This window comes from Alligator mississippiensis, chromosome 1, assembly GCF_030867095.1.
Source record: "Alligator mississippiensis isolate rAllMis1 chromosome 1, rAllMis1, whole genome shotgun sequence".
NCBI lineage: Eukaryota > Metazoa > Chordata > Crocodylia > Alligatoridae > Alligator > Alligator mississippiensis.
The window spans coordinates 412,424,359-412,444,465 of record NC_081824.1 but is presented as its reverse complement, the minus strand read 5'-3'; the positions used below and the strand labels follow the sequence as shown (position 1 = coordinate 412,444,465).

At 42.5% G+C, this 20,107-nt stretch overlaps 1 protein-coding gene across 4 annotated transcripts in view; it reads left to right on the top strand.

Annotated features, from left to right (window-relative positions):
• Positions 1-17,197, top strand: part of HTR2A (5-hydroxytryptamine receptor 2A) — a 68,564-nt gene extending 51,367 nt beyond the window's left edge. For all 4 annotated transcript variants that reach the window (XM_059728369.1, XM_019500532.2, XM_006258618.4 and 1 more), the window contains one exon: positions 12,389-17,197. In XM_059728369.1, the coding sequence (XP_059584352.1) occupies positions 12,389-13,185 (797 nt within the window). In that variant the 3' untranslated portion in view covers positions 13,186-17,197. The remainder of the gene's footprint in view (positions 1-12,388) is intronic.
• The last annotated feature ends 2,910 nt before the right edge of the window (positions 17,198-20,107 follow it).

The window sequence follows — 20,107 nt, the reverse complement described above, 5'->3', positions numbered from 1 at the left end:
CATTATAGACAAAATTTGCGTGGGTAATTTTTTTTTTGGCAGAGGCAGAATTTTGTTTCTGAAAAAATTTCCTGAAATGTATGTCATTGTTTGCCATCCTTTCAGCATGTAACAGTGCTCAAGCAGTATCCAAACCAATTTAAATTAACATTTATGTAGTGAAGTGTGGCAGAGCACTGTGCTGGGAATGGGTGGCCTGGTGGGGTTCCTAGTGGCATGGGAGCCTCCAGGAATTCCAGGCCAGTTACCACCCTGGTAAAAGGTGGGCTGGGGTGCCTTAATAACCCCAGCTCCCACAACCAGGTGGGTAACCCCATAGTAGGGCTGAGAAGGAGGACCCATGTGAGAGAGTGGGCTAGATGCTTAGAAGCCTGACTTGAGGCACCCTCAACTGGTCAGTGCTGGGGCCAGGACCAGAAAGGTCAAAAGGGCCAGGGGCCCACTGCAAGGGATGCCCAGAGCCGAGGGCTTGGGTTTTCTGACTGGCCTTGGAGATGAGGCCAGGGCCTGTGTGGCCAAAGGTCCCAGGGGGGCCACACCTGAGATGGGGAAGAGTGTAGGGAGATAAGCAGCCCAGAATGAGGGCAGAGTAGGCTGCCTGATTGGAGGGATCCAGTTGAGGTCCATATTGGAGGATTATGAGGCCCAGTGTGGGGCCAGAGACACTAAAATTGTGATGCCATCTGCAAGGCATGGTCTGTGGTGTAAGGGAGATTTGGCATCAGGGCTGGGAATGGGCAGCTTCACACATTATACCACCAGCTTATGGGAACAGCTGAGTTGTGGCAGGCAAGACTGGATGTATTGTCCTATAGAGACAGATGGGCAGGCTGGCATGAGATACAGCCGCGAGAGATGCCCCCTGTCACATGAAGGCACTTAACTTTAGCTCCTTGATTTGAGGGACAGGAAGAGAAAGGGAGAAAAAGTTACTGGCAGGAGAATGAGGGGACTTTGATTTTATAGTTCACTCATTTTTTCAGCCTTTTATCCAAAATAGCACAGTGTTATTCAGATCTAGTTCTAAATTCCAGCCCTGATTCACTGACACACTCAGTTGCCTTTTGTTAGGGCTGGTATTGTAAAGCAGCTGGAAACTCATGTACCCATCCAGTCAAGATGGGGTTATGGCTCATTTGTGTCTCCAAAGCATGGCAAAAACAGGCACAGCATACTAGTAACTCAGACCCTTTATCCTATTTCTTTCAAGGGGATATGCAGGAGGCTTCTTATTGCTTTAGTTTGGAATATTTGATATTTTAGAGGCCTTTTTGTCAATCTAGTTTTGCCATATGGTTGAGGCTTGTTGCAAAACATATTTCTTATTTTTGTATGTATTCTGTTCTACAGCTTCATAGTTTGATAGTTTCATAGTAGCTAGGGCCAGGAGGGACCTGAACAGATCATCCAGCCTGACCCCCTGCTACAGGCAGGAATGAATACTGGGTTCATAAGACCCCAGACAGGTGATCATCCAACCTCCTCTTGAATTTGCCCAAGGTAGGGGTGAGGACCACTTCCCTGGGAAGTTGGTTCCAGATTTTGGCCACCCTAACTGTAAAATATTGCCTTCTGATCTCTAACCTAAACCTATTCTCCATCAGCTTATTACCATTGGTCCTTGTCACCCCAGGTGGTGCTGGGGAGAAAAGGGCTCTGCCTATTTGCTGTTGATCTCCCCTGATGAGTTTGTAGGCAGCCACCAGGTCCCCCCTCAGCCTTCTCTTGCTGAGGCTGAACAGGTTCAGGTCCTTCAGTCTCTCCTCGTAGGGCCTGTCCTGCTGCCCTCTCACCAAGCGGGTGGCCCTGCTCTGAACCCTCTCCAGGCTGGCCACATCCCTTTGGAAGTGCAGTGCCCAGTACTGGACGCAGTACTCCAACTGCGGCCTGACCAAAGTCACATAGAGGGGGAGTATCACCTCTCTGGACCGGCTTGAGATGCATCTTTGGATGCATGACAAGGTATGGCTGGCCTTGCTGGCTGCGGTCTGGCATTGGTGGCTCATGTTCATCTTGGAGTCAATAATGACTCCAAGATCCCTTTCCGCCTCTGTGCTTTCAAGAAGGGAACTCCCCAGCCTGTATGTATGCTGTGGATTCCTTCTCCCAAGGTGCAGCACCCTGCATTTATCTACGTTGAACCCCATCCTATTCTCATCTGCCCACTTTTGTAGTCTGTTTAAATCCATTTGCAGCCTCTTTCTCCCTTCAAGTGTGTCCACCTCACCCCACATCTTAGTGTCATCAGCAAACTTGGACAGCAAGTTTATTATAAGCCTTTAGTTTGAGAGAGATACTTTTTATCTGCATGCAAATCAACATATATAAACAAATCTCCTTAAACCACAGGAAACATAGTATTTAGGGCTTGTTGACACAGGGACGCTATTGAAAGATTGGCCAGAGTGTGAATTTAAAGTGCAATAGTTAATACAACCTAATCTCAATGCAGGCACCCTTATTTTGTGCTAAGAGTTCCTTTCTGTGGTTAGGCTTAATAATTTTTGGAAGTGGATTAAGTTAACCTGTAAAAAGGTACTCAGTGAAGAACAGGAATGTTCCCTGGAGAGCTAATGCAGAATAGCTGTTCTGCAATCAAAGCAAATTGAGGCTATTTGATTTTCCAGATACTCCCCTGCCTGTTCTTTGTTAGCTTCTGGTACTGGGTCAACTTCTGCATCAGTGATTACATATCTCATGGAACTGATTTTCTCACTTTAACTTGTGAAGATTGAGGATGTATCCTGTGCTGCCTTACCTTAAATTCAGAGTCACCAAGGACAAGAAATAAGGAAGCAAGAACAGGAGTTAGAAGCTAGCATCTGGATTACAAAGTGGTAATAAATTAATCATTTTTGATATTTAAAGTGTTGGGTCAGTTAAATTTATATTATTTCAGTGTAAACTCTGTGACTGAGATCCTACTTTACTTACAGGTAGTTAAGTGCTACTTACTCAGGAGATGATCCTTCTCACCTCTAGCCCAGTGGTTAGGGCACTGGAGAGTGAGGAAATCCAGGTTTTAGGCCCCTCTTCAACCAGAGGGGATTTGAATCCACATCTCCCTTTTTGGAGCAAAACACCCTAACCACCAAGCTGCATGAGGAGAGATTAAGAAACATAAACATGTTTAGCTTGCAGAAAAGGCAATTAAGCGGAGAAGGAGACACGATAGTAGCCTTCAAATATCTAAAAGGCTGCCATAAGGAAATGGGAGAGCAATTTTCTCCCTCCTTTCTTGGAGGGCAGAGTGTGTAGCAATGACTTGAAATTGCAGCAAAGTGGTATCTCCTTCATTGGAGGTTTTCAAGAACAGGTTGCTTAAGCATTGGTCAAGACTAATTTACAGTAGTAATGGCTGAAGTGTGCTGTGAAGAGCAATACCTGAAAGCCCAGAAGATCCCCCCTGTACACACCTACAATTTATCTAGAGCATAGGCAGTGGTATCCTGGCATGCAACTTGGCCTAGATTATGGTTCCCACTCCTGCCCAACTGCTATCTATTTTATGCAGTGAGTAGGCAAAATGTTGAACAGCGCTGAAAGCAGGAGCCAGGCAGTGCCCATCTCACATATCTACCCCTCCTCCGGGCAGCCCAGTGGGCCAGTTTCAATACAAATGGGGATGGGCACTCTTGGCTCTGCCTAACATGTAAAACTGTGCTGGGCAGTGGAAGAAGCAGGTTGAAAGCTCCTTTTGATGAAGGAGGGCCAACACCTTGGCTCTTGCCTTTCCAAGACAAGTGCGTTAACACTTGGGCTAAAAAGTGGGAGGATCTTCCTCTGCTTTTGTTGTCAAACAATCCCTCCATCTATTTTTTTCCTCAGGGAGTCGCACAGAATTCTGAACTTTCCCAGACAGAATAGGATTCCAACAAGGTGTAAGTGGTCTCAGCATGCTCAGAAGTACCAGTCTAGTCACATAGGTGGAAATAGGGCCAATAATCCACATAAACTGCACTAAGGCTAGGGGCAGACACTACACAAAAACGGTTTAAGTAATCAATCAGAAATTGGTTTAAACCTGTAACAGAACAGATGTTCAGTGCACATAAACCAGTTTCAAAATGACTAAAATTGGTTTAAGATAAACCTGGTTGAATGTAGTATCAGACTTAACTGATTTGGGTCAAACCAGTTTATGCAACATCTGCCCCAAACCCCTTCCTGGTTTAAGTTAAACCAGAGTCCCCCAGCATCCCAGATGCTTTGCAGCCCTGGGCTGGGCTGTGCTCTCTGCTCCAGAGAACAGGGCTGGCTCCACCCCTCTGCTCCCTAGCCGCAGCTCCAGCGGAGACTACAGACACAGCAGGGTCTGTCTTGCCTTGCCCCACCCCCACATTGCTATTTGCTGCTCAAGCAGGGATTCCCCCATCCCTTCCTCCCCTCTTCCACAGCACAGACCCCAGCCCCACGGACCCTAGCCAGCATGCGGTATGCTAGCTAATGCTGAGAGGTGTCTGTGTGTGGGTGTCTCCAATTTCTCTGGGACAGGCAGATGGAACAGTGTCCACTTAGGGTTTTTTGGAGCTAATCAACAGGTCATCTGGTAATGTTCCTCTGTTCCTTCCTTGGAAAAAGCTATTTAAGAGGAGCTTGAATTAATAAGAGAGGCTTTTGTTTTGTTGATGGGCTGTTAAACACTGTATTGTCAGCTCCCTGCTGGCTCCCTCACCTGTCAGGTTTACAGACAGTATGAAGAAGCAGGGACAGGGAAATTGAAGAGCTCAGTATCATCAATGGATGCATGCACTGCACACCCTACCTTGCCTCAGAGATCTAGCCTGGGGCTGGCATCTGGCAACATTCCTGTCCCTTGAGCAGTAAGTGGTGAAAAGGCTGGGATGGTGCAGGCAGGGTGGGGGTCTACACCTCTCTAATCAGAGCATCCTGTTGGGGCGTGGCCACATGCCCCCTCAGCTCAGCATTGTGGAAGGGAAGGGAGAGATGTTCTAGCACCCCTTGGCTTCTAGTCTGAGCCACTGCAGGTATGTGCCTGCATTTCTTCAGTCCAGAGGGAATGTCTGAACGGTTGCAAACTGGTTCAACCTAGGCAGGTTAGACTAAGCTGCAAAGATTGAACCAATTTAGGCTCAGGCTTTTTGAATGTCTGTCCCTAGCCTAAGTGACATGTTTCTACACTTAGACTAGTAAAGCACAGAGATGATGACAGGTAAACCAGGATTTGGGCCCATGTCTCTCTCCTTGAAGAACATGTAGCTTCTCTGGAAGCTGGCTGCCCATTTTGGGTTTGATTCAACATTCTTTAGTTAACAAAAGACTCTCCTTGGACTTCACTGGACTTTGGATCAGCCGCTTGCTTAGCATTCTTCATATGGAGCATAACAGATGTTTCATGAGTGTGTTCTATGCTTCCCCTGTTGTTGCCAAAAGGACTGAATTTATTGCCCTTCAGGAAATACTGCATTGCCTAACTCAGGGCTGTCCAACTTCTAAGTAACCAGAAGCCACACCAGTAAAGGCCAAGCTACTGCAGGCAAGGCCATGGGTGACTGGTGCATCCTGATGCTGTGGGGCTACAGTTTGTAGGTGGTCCCAGGGGCAGGCCAAAAGCTCTTTTGTGGGCTGGAGGGGTCAGCCCCCACATGCTGTAGCTTAGTGTCCCACCCCCAACATGCTGCCAGCCTGTGTAGCAAAATGGGGCCCCCAGCACTTTTGGGGGCCAACCTCAGGGGGGGCACATGTCCCCTTGTGTCCCCCTACCAGTTGCCCCTACCACCCCTCCCTCCCTCCCCACAGCTGTACTGTGCTATATTGGTTCTCCTGCACTGCTGCACTACAGTGTGTTTGCATCCCCCACTACTGCATGATGCTACACAGGTACATACTGCCCTTACTCACAGCACCCTTCCTGCAGGCGTCTTGTGTAATATGTGCTGTACTGTGCCACCCCACCTGCTGGGACAGGGGCAAAAAGCAGAAAGTGGAACGGGGCGGGGGAGAGAGTCAAGAGGTACTGTTGCAGCTGGAGGGATGGAGGGAGCAGCAGCTGGTGGGAGCCCAGGAGACGCATGTTAACCCCTCAGGGTTGTATACAGTCCACAGCAACAGTTGGATGGCCCTGGCCTAACTGCTTGCTCTAGCTTTTCATTAGTAAGCTGACTTCAAAGAGTACATTTTTGCAGGGAGTTATTTTTTTACTTAAATTATAATAACAAAATTGACAAAAGCTATTTTAACTTCTGTAAATACACATGCATTGTATGCCAGCAAATAAACTAATAACACTTAGATCAGAGTTCTTCCCTTAGGCACTCTTGAAGTGTGAGTTCTGAAATCCTTGATAGCTGTATCCTCACCAATAACCCTGGGTGACATTCTAGTTATATACATGTTTAAAAAAAATCTTACTAAAAAAATCTTATTAAAATACTCAGCTATGATTGCTACATGTAATGTAATGTATTTAAAACCACCTATTTCTATTTATTAATAGCTTAAAATATGTTGAGTTTGAATTTATTCATGTCATTATCCCATGTATTAACTAGCTGGAGAGCTGCTTCATTTTAGGAAACAGTAATTCCAGAGTCTGCCAATAGAAAGAAAGACTGGATCTGGGAATCAACCATAGGATGTCACAACAAAACACAGCAGTGACATAAGGTCACTTGATTTGGAGCATCATCTAAATTACAGTTTTGTACAATGCAGATATAACAGCTAGATATATCCTTTGTTACTGAATTATACTTTCTATAGTATATTATGAAGACATATAGTGCCATTTATCATAAGATACTGGTCTAAAATTACTTACAGTTTAAATGGTAGCTAGGAAAAATACACCTTCATTTAGCAGGAAATGCTAAGACCATACAGTGAACCCCTTTTGTTGCACCAGGTGAGCAAACTGCAATGGGATGTAAAGACCTGAGTTAAAATCTGAAGTTTATTTCCCTTCAGCCATAGCAAAGAGATGATTTTTAAGACACAAATGTGAGTTTAAGATGTAAATTATCCAGAAATATTTGATGACAAACAAAGCAGAAGATTAATACCTGCCCTAGAAATCAGTAAGAAGCTTTAACTGTGGCACTGGAAATTTGCCAATGCCTGTATCCCAGCTCACGTGAATGGGTTTTGACATTTCATTATGCCTGTTAAAGGCAGAACAGTATGTCTGAATTATTTATCGGGGGGGTTATTCCTATTCAGAAGTTTGGTTTTGGTTTTATACTTGAAAAAACCTGCAATTATGTTGAGAATTTTCATCTTTCTAGGATTGTTGACCATCTTTACAACACTCCTGGTTCTTCTGAATCATGATGCTCTGTAAAAATGCAAGGAGTCTTTCTATTCTTTGGCCAATGCTATTTTTTAGTTTATCTAAACAGCTCACAGTAGTGTCCTGAATTGAGCGAGAAAAACAGCAAAGCTGTTATCTATACACAGCAGAACTAGATGTGGAACTGTGGTATTGCTCTAACTATTGCTGTATTTTCCTGCACAGCCAGAGAGTAATACAGAGAGTTGGTGATTAGCCCCAACACCACTGAACTCTCCCAGGAAAAAATGGTAATTGAAAACATTTAATAACTCACTAGAAGTGCTCAGTACCGCAAACAATTGGATCCCTAATTACTCATACACAACATCCCAATACCATTCTAACAGATGCCTAACTCACAGAAAGTTGAAAAGGTGTAAATCCAGTTTTGTCCTGATCTACACATGCAGCCACTTCAGTGGGACCGCAAGGGCATTTGGTCAAATAGGTCCTTTGACTGTAAAATGCCCCTTAACGTGGGAACTTCATACAATTTTTTTTGTATGTTATATACAAGTGATTAGGTTTGTGCAACAGTACAACCAAAATAGAAAGGGCAATACCACAAACTCTCTGTCCAGTTCTGTCCTACACGGATAAGGGCAATGCTTTTTTTGTAACTTGGTTCATGTCATTCCTGAGAGTCAGTTTTGAGCTGTGCAGATAATGCTATTACCAGAAGAGAAAGAATTCATGTGTTATCACAGACACCCCAAAATAATATATGTAACATCATCATCTTCATGAGGAATTTGTCCTGAAGATGTGTCAAAGGGCCTCTGTTAGGGACTGCAGCTCCAGTGCACAAGATACTGAATACATATGAAATAAAGAGAGTGTCTCTGCCCTAAAATCTGCAAAATATAAGCTAGGGGTGGGCAAAATATGGCCCATGGGATGGATCTGGCCCATGGGTGGGCAGCGCACGTGGCGGTATCATGCAGCAGGCCCTTGGCAAGCCGTGCTTAGGCCCTCACCTTTGCTGGCGGGTGGCATGGGTGGCAGCTCAGGCTCTGTGGCACTGTGGGAGATGCTGGTCAGAAGCAGCCCTGCCCGCTCACACTCCCAGCACTGCATGGCAGCCTGGGACATGGAGTTCAGTCCACACAGGGGGGACACTGGGCAGAAACAGTCCCACCCACCCACCTGGCACCATGCAGCACCAGCAGAGGCCAGAGCCAGAGCTGCCACCTACACTGCCTGCCAGCAGAGGCAGGGGCCTGAGCATGGCTTATCCAGGGCCTGCCATGTGGTGGTGGGTGGGCAGGCAGGCAGAAGCAGCCCCACTTGGAACAAGCTGAGCTTAGGCCTTGGAGGCTCCAGCTGCAGCTGCCGCTTGTTGCTCAACTGGTGGGGAGGTGCCCAGCAGCCACTAGCACCCAAGCATGGCTCATCCAGACCCTGCCATGGGGGATAGAACATGGCTGCAGGCCTCCACACTGTCCCATCCTGCCTACTATCAAGGCTCCCGGGACCCATGAGGTGCGGGGGAGGTGGATGTACACACACATGCCAGGAGACTTGATGGTGGGGTAGCGTGGAGGCGTGCGGCCAGGCTCCATCCTCTGCCCCCCACCAGCTGTGGATGTGGCTGGCAGGTACCAACTCCAGGTTCCAGGTGCGGGGTGGGGAAGCTTGGGCAGAGGAATGTGTGTGCCTGCTCATGTGCAGGTAGCCCTCAAGAGCTCACCAAAACTCGTTAAGTGTCCATCCAGCCCAAATAATTGCCCATCCCTGATCTAGACCCAGGATAAGCAGCAATAGATAAAATCACAGAAAAATAAGGCTGGAAGGGACCTCAAAAGATCAGTGGTCCAACCTTCTTTTTCTAGGCAGGATCATCTGCCTAAACCATCTTAGACAAATATTTGTATAGCTGACATTTGAAAGCTTCCAGTGAGGAATGTTCTACAAATTTCCCTGGGTAAGGAAGGAAACCAAATTAGGAGGGCAAGGTAACAGAATAGTTACTGAAGCTATCATGAGTGGCTGACAAAACATACCACCTGCTGGCCATGGAGGTCCTTCTTTGGGTTCAAAAGGTACATATCAAGGGAGAATTTGTCCCTTAATAATGGAAAAAATCTTCATTTTAGGTTTTCCACATGAAAAAGTAGAACACAAATACTAGATTTTTCTTTGTAAGATACCTAAGGCAATTAGGTGTCCAAAACTCACTGAAACTGCAAGGGAATTGGGCCTGTAGTTCCCTTCACCCTCCCCTCTTCCTGGCTCATAGATTTATTTTGGTTGTCTTTATGCCACAAAACTTCTTGACAATACCTATCACTGGCACAGAACAGAATATCCTCTCTTCTGTACAGGTAAAGTTATTTGTGTGGTGGGGTAGGGGATATCACATTTTGGAGGGAAGAAGGAAACTTCTCTCAAGTAACTGTATTTTCGACAAACAGATGCTTGACTTTGCTCACGCATTAGGAAAGATGGAAAAAGTCCCAGAAGAAATGAACTAATGGGCTTGCTGTAGGTTCTGCCAGGATACAACAGCTTTAATTTGTGGGAGCCTCACTTGTTTATCATGCTCAGAGGAGGAATGGAATCCCAAGCTGCCTCACTACTGGAGTCGTGTTTGCTCTAGTCCACCTAGTCAATCCATGCTCTGATGATTGCTATCTTCCATGCCAGGGCTGATTTTTTTTGCATTTAGAATGCCTCAGTTGACCATACCTACCAACCTACAAAAGATTTGTCTTCCCTGCCCAAAATAATAAAGATTTATTATTTAGCTGTCTAATCAAAAGCTACTACATCTTCGTCTGCAAAAGGCCCGAGTCCAGATTTAACTTTTTACAGCAGCTCAGGAAAGAGGCGAGAAGGCAATATTGATTACAAATGATAAAAGCATTTGACAGTCTGCCAGAAGAGGAAGGCAATTTTGGTAATACTTATGTGGCAGATTTACTGATACAGTCCAGCACGTCTGGGCTCAGAGAATCTCCACTATGATTGGTGGAGTCCGTCCACCAATTGGGTAACGGCAAGGAGGTGCTTGCGCCACCCCTACCTGGGGCAAGGCAGAGAGCCTGGACCTGGTTTACGCCTGCACTCTGCAGGTCCGGCAGAACTTCGGGGGGTGGAGTCTCTGAAGAGAATCAAAGGAGCTGCATGCCCAGCACATGGCAGATGCGTCAAGGAATGGAGATGAGGGTGGGGCTAAAAAGAGCCGGGAAGAACTGCCCAGCAGGTGGATGCTGCTGCCCTGAAGAGCCCCTGTGGATGCTTCTCACCGGACAGGAGTGTTGGACAGCTTCAGCCCCAGTTGGTGTACAATGCAGCATACAGGGTGAAACCCTGAGAGCTGTGTGAGACAGCTCAGATCTCCAGCCACTTGGTGCACAGCACGGTGCATGGAGCCAGACCGTGGGAGCAAGAGGCTTGGGTCTGCAAACCCTGGCATGTGGCCAGGGCTCCCAGTGCATGGAGCCAGCAAGACTCAGGGTGGTGGGGGGGCATCTGTGGCAGCTCAAAGTTTCATCTCCCAGCACATAGCGGGGAACCTGGTGGAGGAGCTGCTGCATAGAGGGTCTGGGAGCAGACCAAGCCCCGGAGCCGTGCAAGGTGGTCAGGGTTTTGCTCCAACCCTGAGCAAAAAACCAAAGCCCCAAGAGCATGCAATGGTGCTTGAGGCCATGAATGGGGAGTGGCCCAGGAGAAGCCAGAGGTTCCAGAGGCTGCTCTGAACAAGGACCCACTCACATGAGGGGATGAGGACCCCCACCTGGGCATCAGATTCATGAGTTGCTGGGGAACAGGGTTCCCACAGGGGAGGGGAAGTCCTTCTTGGCTAGAAAGGGGTTCCTGGAGAGGAGGTCCAGGAAGGGTCCCTTCTGAGTTTGTGGGCTGCCTAGGGGGCTTGGTGTGAGGCCCAAGGGGCAATAAGGTCTTCCCTCACAGGTCACTAAAGCATAATCCAGGCCCCAGGATTGTGGTGGGGCCTTGGGGACCCTTTTAATGGTTTATGGTTACTTCTATGCTTATGTGCCTTATAAATGGTGATATTGCACCTTATATTTTGTGACATTGTATTTTATGCTTTATGATATTATATCCTGTCATTATGTGCTCCATATCAGTATGCAAACTAACATTAGAACGTAAGATCTATATTGAGGTCCTGCTAGGACTCCTCCCCATTACTTACCTGTGTTTACTTGTAACTTACCTGAACCCCGGCTGTGGTCATCCACTGCAGAGAAACAAGGTTATTAGTCCTATATTATATGTAAATATCTGTATCCATTTTATATTAACAGTTATCTTTTAAGGTTCCCTGTAAATATTAATACATTTGTATATAGTTTAACATTGTCCTAGCCTGGCTCTATAGGGAGTGGAGAGACTATGCTCAGCTGGCAGTTCTCTCCTGCAGCATCCCTATCTGTTGCCAATCCCCTTCAATCAGAAAGGGGAGTACATACCCTGGGTACACCTGGGCTACGCTTATACAAGGGATCCGAAGCTCCAGAATGGTTAGAATCACTGCCTTTGTTGATATCAAGTTCTATATGACCCAATTTTTTCTATATGACACACTCTGGCTGGGTTTCCTGAAGAAGACTTCTCTTCATTTCATTTTCCGGTAAGAGAAAAATTCTGAAGGAGACTGGTATTTGCTGGTAAGAGAAAAATTGCAGCAACTGCCTCAGGAATTCTTGTCCTGCTCTCACTCCTGCCATTCTCCCTTGGCCCCTTAAGAGTTATTGCAGCAACTTTCTAGTGTAATAGCACCACAAACAGAAGCTTGCCTCCAATAAACTACAAGCTCCAAGACATATATTGCAAACAGCATTATTTGTCTGCAGTAATTCCTATAGCTCTGTTCAAACAATGAGACAGAAATGGGATCAGCATCACATTCCTGAGGTATTTAGATATGTCACATGTTTTCCCCTATGTAGCTTGAATTAATTTTAGAATGCCTAAGCTCTATACATACATAATACTGAATGCCCATTACTATTCACTATATTTGGCCATATTTCATAAAATGATGTATATACCTTTTTGGGAGGGATAGGGGGTGTTATTTATTATCATTAATAGGCTTAATTTTATCTTTCTCTAATGACTCCTCAGGTATCTCTATGCCAGTGCCTGTGTTTGGACTACAAGATGAAACCAAAGTACTTAAGGGACCCAGCTGCTTACTTGCTGATGAGAACTTTGTCCTTATTGGCTCTTTTGTGGCATTCTTTATTCCTTTAACCATCATGGTGGTCACCTACTTTTTAACCATCAGATCACTTCAGAAAGAAGCTACCTTATGCGTTAAAGACCTTGGCACAAAGACCAAGTTTGCTTCATTTAGTTTTCTCCCTCAGAGTTCTCTGTCTTCAGAGAAACTTTTTCAGCGTTCTTTGAACCGAGAGCTGGGGACTTCTGGAAGGAGAACTATGCAGTCCATCAGTAATGAGCAGAAAGCTTCCAAGGTACTCGGCATTGTCTTCTTTCTGTTTGTTGTGATGTGGTGCCCATTTTTCATCACTAATGTGATGGCAGTCATTTGCAAGAAGTCATGTAATGAAGAAGTCATTGGAGGGCTACTGAATGTATTTGTCTGGATTGGCTACCTTTCTTCAGCTGTCAATCCCCTAGTATACACACTGTTCAACAAAACTTATCGTTCAGCTTTCTCACGTTATATTCAGTGTCGATACAAGGAAGAGAAGAAGCCTTTGCAGCTGATCTTAGTGAACACTATACCAGCTTTAGCTTATAATTCCAGCCAACTCCAGCTGGCACAAATGAAGAGCTTGAAAAAAGAGGCTAAAATGATGGCCAAAGACTATTCTATGGTTACAATAGGAATACATCATTTAGACAGTACCTCAAAGGGCAGTATCAACCCAGTGAACGAGGTTAGCTGTGTGTGACTATGCTAGCTCATCAACAGCTGCCATGGCAACCACGGTGTATACTCAGAAAATTTCACCTAACTGTGAGAAGCTTTGATAGCTTAGGAAAATTAGCCCTGTCTAAGAAAGTCGTCATTAATATCACATACTCCTTATATTGTCTGGTTGGTGAAAAGCAGGGTTAAAATGCTATCAAATGTGCAATTTTTTCATACAGTACATCAGCTGTTTTAAGCACAGGCTTTATTAAACTTATTTTTTTAAATATTCTAAATAATATATTTCTTAAAGAAAAAATGCAGTTTATTGTATTATAACATGGGCTGTGAAGAAATCCATGCGTTACTTTTTTTTCCAAATGTAAGCTGAGCTATTCATTGGTTTACTTGCAGATTAAGTTTGAATTAGTTTGTCTTGCTACAATGAAATTTTATTAGCATTAACTAAATGAGCACTTTATGAGATTTTAAATAAAATGTTAGTTAATTTACTGATGTATATTTAAAATATAATTAAAAAAAAGAAAATTATATAAAAGCTGTATAGATCTATTATATAGAAATTTTGGTAACAGTGTTTTTATGGTTCCTTTTCCTTCCCAATTACTTTTCTGAAATGTTATTGGGCTTTCTGCCATTTGCTTTGTAGTTCATTATCGGCAAAAGTAAATTATACTTGAATGTTCCTTTGTCAGCATGACCATTATTAATCTGTTTTCTCACTCATATTTTTCCCACCCTGTCTTACCTGTATTACCTAAGAATTTAAAATGTACTATTTCATGTATTTGGGCTTGATTCTCCATTCCAGTCCACTTGCTTTACAGTAGAATAAGTGAGGCAACATCATGGAAAATCAGGTCCAGTGTTGCTAAATAATTTCAGGCATGATCCTGTGGGCATTCCTTTGAACAGCTCCACTGGATTTCAAATTTAATTAACTTCAATAGGAGTTTTGTGTGAACAAAGCCTGCAGTAAAGAGGTTTAATCTTTCCCCATTTCTGTTTGATTAGGAGGGACATTATTAAGGTGTTTCACTTGTTTTGTTCTCATGTTTGTAAACTAAGAATAAATAGAAGATGAAAATATTTTCTTTATTAGAAGTTGGTTTCCTCCATCACTCCTCACTGTCTTCCTCCATCGCTGTTGCAGCACTGGTCATAAATCCTGGGATGCTTGCATTATTAATCTACGTACAAACAGTTGGATTGCTGTACTCTTAAAAAGTTCATTTGAAAATAAGGGTATTGTCTAAATGGCATAAGTTTCCACCTGCAAAAATTTAATGGGAAGATACTTTGCTGAGGTAAAGAGCATTAGATATTTTTTATTGTTTTGATCTATTTAATTATACAAATGTTTGCTAGCAGGAATAGCATGTTGTTTCTGTGAAGCCAATTGGACCTTGTGTAGAGATAGAAAGGTAGCAATTACACTCATCAACAGGGCTGCAACTGATTGTTGGGGCTTACACAAAATTTGCAAATGGATACATAAAAAATAAGATGCAGTGTAGCTCTAGAGCCTACCAACCCTGACAAAAAACACTAGTAAAAGTTAAAAGTTATGATGAATATCTAACATATTTGCGACTCTCTCAGTCCCTCCTGTGGTATATGTTCCATTTTGCATGAAATTACAAAACATTCATTGGGCCATGGAAAGAAAATGAATGAATAGGCCTCTGGTAGAGTCATATTCATTCTCTCTCCCTCAGGCCCAAGATTCATGTTCATTCTTTCAAAATAAACATTTAAATACTGAATGCAAAGTAACTTAATTACTCCATGCAAATAGAATAGCTTCAACAGGAAGAACTGAGAAATAATAGGGTATTTTTTGAGGTGGTAGAAAATTTTGAGTCAAAGACAGAGGGTAGAGTTCAACCCCAATTCCCCATATCCTTGGTGTATGTTCTAACTACTGGGCTATTCAGTGATTCTTCCTTTATGCAATGCGTGATTTTATAGAGAGGCTTTGAGAACAGCTAGACCATACCCTGCAGATAAGTAAGCAAAGGAACATGAGGGTTTCCCCTGCTTACAGATCCACACCCCAAGTCAAGGGGCAGGGCTGGCAACCTGATATGCAAGGGAATTCCTGTGGAGCACAATAAGAAAATAGGCATCCTCATATTTAAGACATCACAAACTGTGACTGCCTTTAGTCATGGCAACATTTTGGGCACTTGGAACATGACAGTGGGCTTGGATGTCTGTCTCCTTGCAACTTGTGCCATCATAAAATTTTTTACAGAGGCACAAAAGCAATGTCTGGTTGCACCCTTAGACACCTAATAGGTGGATTTCCACCATTTGTGTTGTTTGTTTACTGTCTGTGTTTCTCTCAGCTAGCTCAACTCATTTTCAGTTCATTTCATTTTCTGTCTCAAGGACTAGAGCAATGTCACATTGCTCAGATTGAAGGAGAATGTTTCCATGCAAAAAAAGTTTTAATTGATTGTTTTAAATGCAATTAAAGATTGACTATTAATATTAGATGTTTAAAACTGATCAGAAAGCCTACATTTTGGACCTACATGACCTGACTCTGTCCTTTTAATTATTTTTTGTACATAATAGAGCACTTGCCTTTCAGTTGGAAGAAGTGTATAAGACAGGGATATATGATACTTGATTTTTAATATCATTAGCTCTCACATAGTTGGTTTGATGAGTGATCAGCAGCTATTGCCCACAAAGTGTCTAAAAACAAAGATAATGGATAATGTTTCTGTCTCTTCATAAATATCTTTGAGCACTTCGTTGTTATGGAGCCTGATCCTGCAGCCTTACTCCACCAAGACTTTTGTAGACTTTAGCGAGTGTTACTTTATTAAGGGCTACAGCATCAGAGCCAGAGCTTTCAATACCTACAGGATCTGGGAGATCATAAACAAATAGGTATCATCTAAGAGATTTATTATATTGTTGACTTATATCAGGGTTCACCAACTTCAAGACTAGAATTTCTAGCAGGCTATTGCTATCTAATCACCACTGAACCTGAAACACCAGCACTGTTTTGTAAGGCTGGCTGGAAAACAACTTCCTTTAATTAAAAGATTTTGAAATTTGTTTTCATTCTGTATCAGAATGAAGATGAGACCATTTAAATTTTATTTATGCAAAAAAATAAAAAAAATAAAAAAGAACCTCCCTGCAGAATAGCAAGTAGCTCAGTCAGAGATGTGACCAGGCAGCACTAGCTGGTACAATGCTGATCACAGTCAGCAGTCACTGCAGTTGCAGCTATATTTTTACCCTCCAACTCCCAAAACACTCCTCTCCCCACCCCCAACTAAGGTGGTGACCACCAGGGCTTCTGTCCCAGTAACCCTACCCTTGGTTATGCTACTGAGCTCAGTGGTTTGAACACTCCCTTGACATATAAGGGAGCCAAATTCCTGTACCTGCTCTGTCTGATTTGATAAGTCTTTCTGGCATACATCCTGGATCACGAACTGTTTGATTGACAAATACGTTTATCAGTAATTTTTCAAGTATGTTACTGTTTAGTAACATTTAAACAGTATCTGAAAGTGCCAGAATATGAAGTCATTGTTATACTCTGTTTCCTTAGTTTATGGATTCTGTACACATTTCTGCATATATCGGGGGAAAAAATCCCACCATATCTACCCCATGCAGCCAATCATGAACTTTGCGTGTGTAATTATTGCCTAATAGTAAGATATATTCTATTTTGAATACTTATATTTATGTAAATATACCCAGAGGAATGTTTGTTGTATTTTGTAAAACTTAAAATTATATTCTAATGGCTTCCTGGTTTGTTAAATCTCACTGCTTAGTAAAGCAGATTAAAGTATTCAAATGCCATCAGTTCTTTTATACACTGGAAGTTTGTCTTAAGTAATTATTTCGGGCTGCTTGTAAATTTTCACAGAACCATGTCTGCTGGAGATTAAAAATATATTAATATGTTTTCTTAGATTCAGACGCAGTGGGAGAATACATTGTGGAACTTTATAACCTTAATAAACACTGGGTCATTATGATTATTTTAACCTTTTGACAGAGAGTTTCTCTTCAACATAAAGCATATTGTGTGGATTGACAATATGTGTTATTGAAAATGTTTCACTTCTAAAAAAAGAACCTTGCATTAGTAATCATTCAATTAAATTCATTTTACTAGTAAGCAGTACAATAAAGTTAAGATAATAGGTGTCACAATAAACTACCACATAAGACTAATTCACATACACATAAATTATACTTGAGCTGCATGACAACAGTGCCATCTCTTGGTCATTTTTAAGAGTATTATCCTAACAAGAAGCCAAAATGTGTTCTATCATTTAATGTTTTCTTTTCCCGATATTTGCTTAAAATAAATGATTTCACAAAACACTTGTTCATTGTGTACAAAAATAAGAATGAAGATTATGTTTCGAATTGTGGCTTTCTGACAATTTAGGATTTTTTTCTTCAGTATATGCAGATATTATATGACAGCTAACTGATCATTGAAAAATTCGTATGTTCAGTATTCTACAATGCTATAACTGGACAAGAAAAGAATATTTGACTTCCTCAGTCACTAGAAAAGTTGACTTTTACAATCCAACTCCATGGATTCTCAGGAGAGTAAACTCAGGTATAACTGAACTTCATTTAAAAGAAACTTAGAGTCCCAAATTGTTCTAGCATTGCAATATGTAAGTTGCAGCTTCAGTATCAGTAAATTTCCACTCAGGGTCAACACAGTTTGGAGGGTAGAACAGGTTTACCATGAATACAGTTCAGTTCTCAGGACATCCCCTAGAAGAACAATACAGCCAAACATAAAATGTTGAGCCAGTTCCTAACTTGTGTGGACAGCAACTTTCTGTTCCAGAAGGTTGAGGATAAAACTACAGCACCATCAATCTTGGATCTTGTCTTGACCAAGAGGGAAGAATTGGTGGAAAGTGTGAAGGTGATGGGAAACTTGGGAGGACGCGAACATGATATGATAGATTTTCATATCCATGGATGAGGAAAGCAAGAGGTCAGCCAGACTAAGATGCTAGATTTAAAAAAGGCGAATTTCAACCTGCTCAAGGAGTTAATAGGCACAGAGCATGGGAAGACAGACTGAAGGATAAAGATATCTAGGAGGGCTGGGAGCTTCTAAAGAGCACAGTTTTGAAAGCCCAACAAGAAATTGTCCTGACATGATAGAAGCACAAGAAGAAGCACAATGGGAAAGTGGGCAAGTCACCAAGGAAACACACTAGGAAATGGCAAGAACCTACAGGGACAAAACCAGGAAGGCAATGGTAAAAAATGAGCTGTCCCTGGTGAGAAACGTTAAAGCCAAAAAAAGACGTTCTATAAGTATATTGGCCAGAAAAGGAAGACCAAGGAAGTTGTAGGTCCACTGTTCAATACTTAAGGAGAACTCTTAACAGAAGATGAAAAGAAGGCAGAGCTACATAAAAGCTACTTTGCCTCAGTCTTCACACAAAATAAATCTGCAACCAGACACTTAATAAACATTATTTAGATAAGGAAGAGGACATGCTGAGGGATGAAATAACAAAAGAAAAAACCAGAGAGATTTTGATAGGTCTGAATGAATTCAAGTCAGCAGGGTCAGATGAACTTCAGGGTACTAAAGGACCTGGCAGGGTACTAAAGGACCTGGCAGAGGACATCTTGGGGCCCTTGGCAATGATATTTAGGAAGTCCCTTATGAAGTCATGGGAAACGGGGAAGGTACCAGAGGACTGAAAAGAGCCAGCATAGTGCCCTTCTTTAGACCTGGAGAACTGTACACCAGTTAGCCTCACCTCAATACCTCAGAAGTTATTTGAGCATATCCTAAGGAAGTCCATTTGTAAGCATATGGAGGAAGAAAGGCTGATCACAAACAGCCTACATGGATTTACTAAGAATAAATCATGTCAAAAAAACTCAATCTTCTTGGACAAAGGGTGGGGTGTGAAGGGAATGCTGCAGCAAGGGGTTGGATTAGATGACCTGTCAAGGTCCCTTCCAGGTCTACTTTTCTATGGTTCTATTGGATTTGTCAGCTGGGCCTGTATGATGATATGATAGGTATGTACCAAGTCCCCATGATAAACTTGAAATATAGGATATATGAAGTCTAGTTCTGGTGCCTTTATTCCAGAAAATTACCCCATACTCTTGATTGTTCTACTGTTTTTACTGTTACCACTTCCGAACCAATATATCATACAACATGAGCATTTCAGAATCCAGCCCACTGTAATAATGCAGTTCACCTACATTTAAGATAGGCATGCAGATCATGTAAGCTACACAACTAGGGAGAAATTTTCAAACATTTGTGAAAGTTTTAATTGTATCAAGGACTTTAAAAAGCCATATGCTTTTGCTATTTGTAAATGGCTGTATTTTAAATGTTTCTAGAAAAAATAATGTGTAGTCATATAAAACATATTTGGATAAGTACAGAATCATTAACTATTGCTAACTTGAATGCACAAAAAGATCATGCCTCACTACTTAAATTTTTAAAAATTATTCTTCTGTAAGTCGGCTTTCATTTTGGTAGTCTCGTTTCCTCTGTCACTTTTATGTCTTGAATTTTGAGCCAGTAATATGGCTTATTTCCATATGATGTCAAATTACAATGAATTACAAACAAAAAGAGGAGCTACATAAAAGCAAAGTACAGCTAAACTGTCTAACTTAACTGCCTGCAATAACTGGGGGCAAGTGAAGTTCACTTCACAGAAAAATATCTAATAGATTTTGTAGCAAAGAAGAGAAGCAAAGTCTTGGAAACAGATTTTGGATTTATAAAAAGTTCAAGTTGCAGTGAAGAAAGAAAACAGAATTTTGTGTCACCAAAAATGCAATACATTGCTGTTTAACACTGTTGCTTAGACCTCCAAACAGAAATCATGGCCCCATTTCGTTACACTCTTTACAAACACATAGTG